Source organism: Poecilia latipinna, unplaced genomic scaffold (assembly GCF_001443285.1).
Source record: "Poecilia latipinna isolate Pla-1442-1.1 unplaced genomic scaffold, P_latipinna-1.0 Scaffold2336, whole genome shotgun sequence".
NCBI classification, from domain to species: Eukaryota; Metazoa; Chordata; class Actinopteri; order Cyprinodontiformes; family Poeciliidae; genus Poecilia; species Poecilia latipinna.
The window spans coordinates 70,064-80,169 of NW_015114952.1; the positions used below are offsets into that span (position 1 = coordinate 70,064).

Genomic DNA, 10,106 nt, shown 5'->3' on the forward strand with positions numbered 1-10,106 from the left:
CCTGGGATTTACGACTCTGGCTTTCAAGTATGGGCAACAAAAGGCATATCTGTTCTTTCTGATTTAATGGACGGGCCAAACTTGATGTTCTTTGATCAGTTATTTACCAAATATAATGTTCACAGACATGATTTCTTTCGGTATTTACAGGTGAGGGACTACATTTTGAAGAACACAACAATTCTCAGCAACCAAAATGTCTCTGATTGTGAAAATCAATTATTTAAACCAAAAATTACAAGTTCTATTAAGACCTGTTATAGTTTATTAAAAGAATTAGGGGTTACTAAATTGACTGCCTTAAAGGAGACATGGGAAAAAGAGCTAGCCATAGAGATCAGCAACGAGGCTTGGGATGAAGCTTGGGAAAACGCAAGCTTCCCAAGCTTGATTTTCCACACGCAAGCTTGTTGAACACAGAGTTCAACGAGGGAGGAAATTACAACACTTAAACACTTATTAAGTGTTTGTAATAAGATTAAAGCTATTCAACTTAAAATTTTACATCGGGCCCATATATCTCCACATCTGCGTCATCGATTTAATCCAAACCTTTCTCCGCTTTGCCCCAAATGTAAAATAGAGGTGGGTAATCTGACTCACTGTCTTTGGTCTTGTAGGAAAATTCAACAATTCTGGTTTAGTATAAAGAAAGAGTTGGACAAGATCTTCTCCATTAGCACTGAGTGTAATCCAATGTATCTGTTACTGGGAGTGACAAACAGCCTTAAGAAGAATTGTGAAAAACATCTGTACAGGATGCTTACATTCTGCGCTAGAAAATGTGTCCTCTTGAACTGGATAACAGATAAGGTCCCATCCACAACACAATGGCAACGGACTGTCCTTGAATATGTGTCATTGGACTTTTTAACCAGTAAATTACGCAATAGAGATTATATGTTTCATAATATTTGGGATCCCTTTATACTGCATACTGGTCTTGATATTTCTGCTATTTTTTCACGTAGCCTTACATAATATATTGCATTAATGTGGCTGCTTTATTTTATTACTTCATTTATTTAATTATTATTTATTTTTTTATTTTTTTTTTGTTTGTTTTGAGCCGGTGTATTGTAATGTTAATGTTGTTGTGTAGAAAATGTTTGTTCTGTCTCCCTATTTTTTTGTTTGTTTGTCTTTATTAAAATGGAAAAATAACTAATAAACATATGTTAAAATATATATATATATATATATATATATATATATATATATATATATATATATATATATATATATATATATATATATATATATATCTAAACATATATATTCTGCAAAAAAAAAAAAACAAAAACAAAATAAGATTTATACAAGTGTTGTAAAACGTCTTGAGTTTAAACTGAGCTTAAACAAATGATAGTTTATGCTGAATTTTTTGGTCGACTTTTGCTTTAGAAAAATAAAAAACTGGCTTATGAAATGGTTTAAGAAGCCTAGCTGGTTTATTAAGTGCTTCTCCTCCACCTGCATGGTGACAATCCTGGCACAGCCACCTGTATACTGATGGATGCAACAGATGGGAGAGTGGGCGTTTGCCTTGAGTCAGTTCCTCATTAGCTAAAGCTATTTCTATCTTCTCGTCTGTCCTTTCTCCTCACAACTGTCTGTCTGAAAAGACACAGGTGGGCTGTTCTGACATTGTTTCACTCATCAGCTTCAGGATGTCATCACTGAACACAGAGTTCAACGAGGGAGGAAATTACAAACAAAGCAGAACTGTTTGAGAGAGGGAGGTTCTCACCAGTTGTGCTTCTTCCCATCTGTCCCGGTTCTCTTCCATCAGCAGATTGCTCACTGTCTGCACAAAGTTCTACGAAACAAAAATGAAATGTTTTTCAATCGCTCAGGTTGATATGGTTGTATTTTTGAAGTATGACTAAGGTTTATGCCCCACTATCTGGTCCTGCTTGGCATTCCAAAAGATAATAATACTACCTTCAACAATGTCCAATTATATTCCTACAGTACACAATCCTGAAACAAAAAGACATACTAATTAATGTGGACCAACCTTAAGCTGGTCAAAATATATAATTCTTTAGCCACTTTGTCCCCATGAGAAGTGTGTTTGTATTTTCTTTTTGTACTTTACAACATGCATCAAATCCTATCAGATTTGTTGTAGGCTACTTTGGTGATTATAGCGTACCTAAAGACAGGAAAACCTATTAGCTTTTTTTTAGTTTTTTATCTTCATGCTATACTGAATCAAATCTTGCTTGGCAGACTGATACAAGACAAACTGAAACGAGACATAAATTTAAAAAAGATCAGGAAAAGCAAATGAGGTGGATTAGCAGAGCTCCTCAACAACTGATGGTGTCAGAAAAAGTTAGTGTGGATTATCATCTCTGCTGCCTAGATAATGAGTTGTTAGCATGTCATAGCAGTCATGAAGCTGACATACAGCAACAGTGTCTTCAAATTGAGGCTACAGAGTTGTTCCAAGATAGTCATGAATGAATACTTGGTGGATATAAGTTACAAGAATAGTTAATAGTTTTTTTAACTGAATTGAATTATAAAGTACAGAAAAGCAAAATATTGACTGTTGGTGCTTTTAGATTTGCCATTTGTGAATGTTTAATTGGCATAATAGAAATGGCTACATTCTCAATTAATAGTCAAAATCCCACGTCTCCTAAGGTTGAAAACCTCAGGCAGTAAATGGCCCTTACCTCTAACATCTTGCAGAATTCAAACAGAAATACTCAGTTTCCACAATATTTATATCACCCCTGGGACTAGCCCCCTGCATACATGAGATGTATACTCAGAAACGGAACTAAAACACAAGATAAAAGAACCCCAAATAACTAAACATGTTTCTCATTTAATTCTAACTCTAAGCATTTCTACATCCAGAAGTGAAATGTGAGAACACCTTGAAATTACCCTCATGTCTGCACTCGTGGGGCTGTAGTACGCCCTCCTGAAGATCTCTGTCATGTTCTTCAGTACGTCCAGGATAGCCAACAGATCACCGCTGTAGCTTGTTCCATCATCAGATGTCATCCTCAGCTTGTTCATCACTTCTGAAACTCCATCTCCCACAAGGCCACGCTGTGCTTTGGACAAGTGTTCCCGAGTCTGATGGAGAAAGTTTCTGTTAGTTTATCTGTTATTTCTTTCAGGGGCATCTCACATAACCTCTACAGTTAGTGATTTGTAAAACATAGGAGTTTTTTATTTTATTTTTGAAGTTTATTGAACGTGTCAAGTTACAAAAAAATTACAGCAATGCCATAAACAATAAACGTTCAAAGGAGTGGGTAGAAGTACAAAGTTATTAAAACCCACCCCTTATCAAGCAATGAAATATTGCACAACAAAATATTGTCATTAAATGCTACCATATTGTCAGTGACACCTGTGAGAATGTGACTTCATCTACTGAAGTAAGTGTAAGTTGGTAAGATGAAGCCCAGATATAAACATGCGTGCTTTAAGTTACCATCCTGTTGTATCTCTGTTTGAAACTCTTACTTTGAATTAAAAAAGGAAGTAGTTCTAGAGTTGCCATATTAGTCTGATAAGTACATAGTAAAATAAAGAGAAGTTTTGGGTACTTGGTTGAAAAATAAATCTCTGAGAAAGAACTTTCAAATAATTTGTGAGCACCATGAGAGTGTGGAGTGTGGAGTTTGACACCCCTGGATTAGACGATTCGTCTAATCCAGGGGTGTCAAACTCCAGTCCTCAAGGGCCACTGTCCTGCAGTTTTTGGATGTGCCACAGGTACAAAACACTGGAATGAAATGACTTAATTACTTCCTCCTTGTGTAGATAAGTTCTCCAGAGTCTTGCTAATGACCTAATTATTCTATTCAGGTGTGGTGCAGCAGAGGAACATCTAAAAGTTGCAAGGCAGTGGCAGGACTGGAATTTGACACCTGTGGTCTTAATCATTTGATGCTAATTGCATTAAAGCTAACATCTGCTTCTGGGGATCCTATTGGCTGTAAACCCAAGGCCTAATTCACAGATTTTTATCATGGCTGCACTGCCCTCACTCTCCTGTAGATTAAGAATTAAAACACCAAATCAGAACTGGATGAACTACATGAAACAGATATTTCTTAACAATTTAAAATGTATGCACATCTGTGGAAAAGAAACAAAGGGACCATTTCAATGTGTTGTTTAAAACACAGTTAGTGATCTGTGAAAGCTTTATTTTTTTAAACAAGTCAAATGAAAACAGATTTACTGCTTACTAAGGTTTGTATATTGCGATAGTCATTGGAAATGCATTTCATATAGGTGGGATTTTCCCAGTAGGCAATGCCCTCCTCATCCAAAGAGCAGCGACGCAGGATAACCCCTGTGTGGAGGAGACACAGAAGTTTAGCTGAGCACTGAGGACTTTGTCATGCAGTTTCTCTAAATGGAACCTTGTGTGAATGCATGGAAGATGGAAGCTCACCTATGGCATTGGAATCACATTGTACTGCTGCTGTATCCCCGGCAGGAGTCATCTTCCACACAACCTTAGAGAAATTGTCCTCATCACATATCTCATGAGGTGCTGTTTGCAACAGAAAGATAAATAAACTGTGTCAGTCACACTAACGTGAGAAAACATACATGCACATATCACATAGGAATGTTTCTATTCAGTCACCTGGGCATCTCTTTTCATTGCAGTGACGGATTTGTTGTCTCTCTCCAGGACAATCCTGTCCTTCGAAAAAGGGCCCATAACAAACCCTGTTCCTCTGCTGCATCCCCCCTCCACAGGTTTTTGAGCAGCCTGACCACAAGGACCAAGGCTGCCACTTTCCATCCACTAACAATCAACACAACATGAAATGTTGTTTACTACAGTAAATTCCAGAGTAACAATTCAATTAAATTAACTTAAAGGGGCAGAATTATGTATTTTCCAGACAAATAATGGAATTTTGCAACACAATCACATAACTATCTGACTATATATACATATGACAAAGAAAATTTGGCTTTGTAATTTAATGCCTTCAAAGCTAACATCTGCTTCTGAGGATCCTATTGGCTGTAAACCCCAGGCCTATTTCACAGGTTTTTTAAGCCTCTGTCTTTTTAAACATGCCTGCTCTTTGCTGAAACTCCACTTCAAGCAAGTCAGCAAAACTTCATTCCTCTATTAACCTTACACTGCATTGCTACTTTTCAGAGTGTTTGTAATGAGCTCAGCAGATGTGCAGTTCCACAAAGTGTTTGCTAATTGGTGCTGGCTAGTCTGAAGGAGCTGAGTGGGGCATCGTGGGGAGGCATGCACTGTGAGGCAGAAGCTTGGAAAAAGCAGCTCCAAGGAGGAGCTGCATCTCAAAGGCAGTGTTAGATCCACACAGCCGTTTTGCATAGCAGAACAGTTGCCATGGGAAATTAAAGGACTTCTCAAATATTCATAAAAGAATCAAGGCAAAACTCCAGGCATATTTTTGATGAGAGAATAACATGTAGGGCTCAAAAAAGTTGATTTTACATAACACTGCTCCTCTCATAGATTGAGTTTAAAAACAAAATACAAACCATCAGAAGGCTAAAACTTATTTTTAATTGGAAAAGTCTGTATGTTAACTGCAGAGTGAAAGACACATTCTGCAACAAATGATCATACCTGGACAATCCCGCAAGAAACAGTCAACCGTCTCCAGCCACTCTCCCCTGCACTCCGAGCCCCCATAAGAGGGGCCGTTGCATTCCCTGGTTCTCTGCATCGTCCCATTGGAACATGTAGTGGAGCAGGAGCTCCAGCTGGACCACTCATTCCAGACACCATCCACTGAGAACCGGCAGGGCCACAGCAACAGCGAGGACAAAGAGTGTGACCAACCATGATGTTTATAAGCTGGGACATTATTCACAGCTAAGCAAACTGAGAAGGTTTGCTTGACTGTAATCTATGAGGATGTCTACATTACATTATCATTATCGGGTCATTGGTTGATGGGTCATGCTTACCTGGACAGACGGCTATGTTGCAGAATTTGGTCTGCTTCTCTGGTCCATCACAGGGTTTTCCCTCAAACTGCGGGGGGGAACAAGTTCGTGTTCGGGCCCTGTAACCTCGGCCACAGGTGGATGAACACAAACTCCAAGGTGACCACTCATCCCATGTGCCGTGAACTGCAATCAGAGCAGCTATTGTGTAACTTAGAAGTTAGATGTACAGACCATCCATTTTACAAATTGAAACTAAGAAACATCACAATAACAGGTGACCCATCTGTTACTCCACTGTGGGTTTGGTTTAATGGAGAACATCCAGACTATTGCTTCTAGGACCTCCCACTGCTGTCTGTTTCCATGAGAGCCTGAGAACACTTTGAAACATGATCTGCTGATAGAGTGGCTAATAGAGTGGTATCTAGAGGATCTTCTATGGGTAATACATGGTCAGGGAGAGGACTGAGCGCTGAGAGGAGATGGGTGCAGGTGACTTTGGGGGTTGGGAGGGATCTGGTGGGGGTAAGGGAGAGGCTTACCTGGACAAATTGCTGAGGTGTTGCAAGGTCTCTGCTCTCGCAGTGGCCCGCTACAATGGGTGCTGTAGGAGGAGGACACACAGAAACGAGTGCGACTCTGCCAGCCTTCCCCGCAGGTGGCAGAACACACACTCCAGGATGACCACTCCTCACCTGAAGTTGATTCTACTGAACAAGATGGAATAGGTAAAGGATGGAAGGATTGGGAGGAAAAGGAAGAAAAGGAAAGGTCCATAACTGTTTAACATGCAGGATGCAGCCTCTGGGGCCAAAAAAAGAGGGGCTGTGGTATTAAAAGGTAAAGTATGTCCGTGCCACATTTCAAGGGGCCGCTTTTATCGAACACCTAGGATTTCATAAATATTGAATAAATTTGTCTTCCTCAAAGACAAATGTGGTTGACAGATGGGTTTTTCTCATGGTAGCTTGAACCTGCTGTCCTTTAAGATGATCGGTCTTCTAAACAGCACAGCTGATCATTCTAAAGGACAAGATAAAGAATTGTTTAGGAGCCTATAAGTCATTCTGTAAATACAGTCCTGTCTTGTGGCAACAGGTAAAGGCTAACCTTCTTTGTCCAAATTCACACATGGCTCCCCTCAAACAAGGGACCCCTGAAATGGAGCCCAGCATTGAATCTGCTTGTTCTTTGTTATATGTCAGGCTCGGATGTCATATCCTTTGCATTGACTCTATGCAAAAGGGAATGCCATCGCCTTAGGATATGTCATTCATACTGTTACAGTCAGAGACTGCCAATTAGATGGGTCACTGAACCAATTAGAGAAGCCTGAGTAGTCACAGGCGGGTTGGGAGAAAAGAAAAGCTAACAGGAAGTGAGAAGCTAAGCACTTTAAAGTGATGCCTCACTCAAAGTCAAAACACTCTGGAATATTGTTCAACCTCCATAACTGACAGATAGCTGCAGGTTTGCACTTTGCCATCTTGGATTGAAATTTGTATTTAAATTAGAGCTGAACAACCTTTTTAGGTAAATGCAGTGTATGAGTGAATCAAAATGAAGTTCAACCATCAGTTTCAAAACATCATCCCAAAACTGTTCACAGTAACCAGCAACAAGGAATAGTTCAGCAATTCTGGACATCTGTTGTTAAGTTCTATGTAGAAGAGAAATTAGAAGCAGCTACTAGCATTAATAAAGCTAAACAGCATGAGGCTAGCGTACTCTCCATATTAGAACTGTCAAGCCTTCTGTGTGGCTAAATGTATTAATTATTAACATGTATTAATCTATAACTACAATATATTAAATTGAGTACCATAAAGCTTATAAAAATGTGCTCAAAAATAACTTAAACTGGGCAGCTAAATGATGCTGATGGGATTTACTTATTCCAGTTCTGTTCAGATTTTGCATTTGAGTGGCAATATGGTCATATTTGGAATCAGACCGAGATAGAGGGTACTGAAGTAATGATTGCTCAGAACATGATCTCTGGCAAATGATGTTAAATTTCATATCAGTGATGAACATTGTTATTTTCCAGACAGTAATAACTGCTGCTGAATGTAATGCAGAGATACAATAAATGGTCACTCTGCTATGTTGACACTACAACCTGTTAGCTGTGTTAGCGTACATAAATGTGTTGACTGCTTGATTTTACATGTTTAAAAAGTTACTTGAAATGCTGTTGCTGCTTTTATTGCAAAGGTTTTTAGTAAATAAAGAGAGACGAAAAGCACGGCTGCTGCTATAAATCTTGGGTCCACTGACAAAAATTAAATTGGGACCCCCCCCCGCCCCCCACACAGCTGCTGTTACAATTTCTTGAGTACATCTTGCCCATCAAAAGCATCACAATTTCAAAGGCTTGCAACTGCCTCGATTTCTTTGGTCCAATACTGATAACTAGTACAGTATTTACTGCTCATGAATTTTACGTGCAAGAGTAAAATTCAGTATGCATACAGTCTACATACAGTATGCAAGTAGGTTGCTTAAATTTTTACTATTAATTTTAAATTACTTAAATATCTCCCCATGAGCAACAGTGATAGGCAACATACAAAATATACACAAAGCAATCCAGACTTCTCAAAAAATGCCATGTAGATGCATTTTATTCAAGCTGCAGTATGTAACTTTAATAAAAAACATGTTTTCTCCATATTTGTTAAAGCTGTCATGATGTTGTAGCAGTTTGTTATGAGACAGATAATCTGTGAAAACAATCAATCTCCTCCCTGAACTACAATTGCTAGCTAAAGTAATGCACCATTCTGACCAAAACAACCAATCAGAACCAGGAGGATGTTCTTAGCACTGTCAATCAACTACATTCACTCACTGCTAAATGTGCTAATGGTGGAGAAACAACTTATTGTTACAGGAACATAATTTGTCTGCCATCGCTGGTAGCTATGCTAACTAGACTGAGCATTCACAACAGGCTGTGCTAGCTGCAGCACGACACAAATCGAGAGAGAGAAAGGATGAGCCACATGAGATTGTGATTGACAGCACTAAAACTCTCCTGCCACTGACTGGTTGTTTCTAGCACTGGGAGAAGGCAGAAGAAATTGATTTTTCACAGATTACAACTCATACCATACTGTCACAACATAACAGTTTTAACAAATATCTGGAAAAAATATATTTTTTTATAAAAGTTACATACTGCAGCTTTAATTTCACTTAGGAGAGGATGGGTCAGGAGGGATGTGGGTTAGAGCTGTTGCTGACTGACTTACCTGTTGTTAAGTGGTAAAAGGTTCAAGGGACAAGTTAAATATATGAATATGTTGGTAGTTTTTTTCCTTAATTCATTAAATGCTAGTGAAATGGAGGAAAACAGTAGTCTGTAACTACGCTAACTATGCTAAATGGTTGGTAATCTCATACAGTCTACTCTCCTCTCGGAGAAAAACTTGGTTATAAATTGACAGTCTTGCCCTTTTCTCTCTCTCCCATTCTCTATTTTTCATTTTTGAAAACTTGACTTTATTATTTTTCTTAGCAGCATAGTAACTGCCACAGTTGTTCTTGTCTTTCACTGACTGCTGTCACTCTCAAGCCCTCCAAGCAGGAACAAACCATTTCATGCATATCCAGGAGGGTTCAGGGCAAATATGGATGTGTGTTTTTTGATCTGGGAGTGGGAACATTTAATTTTTACTGCCCTTTTGGTCAATAATAAATTGACCAAAAGGGGACTTGGGGGCTAGGAGGGCTTGAGCACCTGCCCCTTTTGCTCCTTTTCCCCAAGTGCCCTTTTGGTCAATTTTTTATTTATTTTATTTTATTTTTTTTTGGTATTATTTCGTAAGCCCTCTTCTGACACATAATATGTACTAAAATTATTTTGTTTTGTGTTGGGGTTTTTAGCCCTCCGGTCACCTTTGACCTTTTGCCTGTGACACACGACGCAATTGCCTCTTGCACAGTGAGATAAGATGGCTAACTGGAGCTTAACGTAGAAAACGTTCCAGATTATAGAACTGTTTTTGGTGAATTAAAAAACAACGTTTTTGGTGAAGAAAGTGGAGTAGACTTGCTACTTGTCAGATGACGGAAAACGTTGAACGTTGTTTTGTTTCTGTTTCAGCACTTAGTAGTGGTTTAAGCAGTAATGAAATACAACAGACACTGACAGGCCTCTGCGT

The 10,106-nt window shown here is 38.8% G+C and overlaps 1 protein-coding gene across 1 annotated transcript in view; it reads right to left on the bottom strand.

The window, feature by feature from the left end:
- The window catches only part of LOC106937399 (brain-specific angiogenesis inhibitor 1-like), a gene marked incomplete at its 5' end in the record, with an annotated part of 85,030 nt that overhangs the window by 68,751 nt on the left and 6,173 nt on the right, over positions 1–10,106 (bottom strand). Inside the window, 8 exons of the mRNA XM_015018900.1 lie at positions 1,751–1,819; positions 2,905–3,099; positions 4,227–4,333; positions 4,436–4,537; positions 4,634–4,798; positions 5,612–5,776; positions 5,956–6,120; positions 6,480–6,644. Coding sequence (XP_014874386.1) covers positions 1,751–1,819; positions 2,905–3,099; positions 4,227–4,333; positions 4,436–4,537; positions 4,634–4,798; positions 5,612–5,776; positions 5,956–6,120; positions 6,480–6,644 — 1,133 coding nt within the window. The remainder of the gene's footprint in view (positions 1–1,750; positions 1,820–2,904; positions 3,100–4,226; positions 4,334–4,435; positions 4,538–4,633; positions 4,799–5,611; positions 5,777–5,955; positions 6,121–6,479; positions 6,645–10,106) is intronic.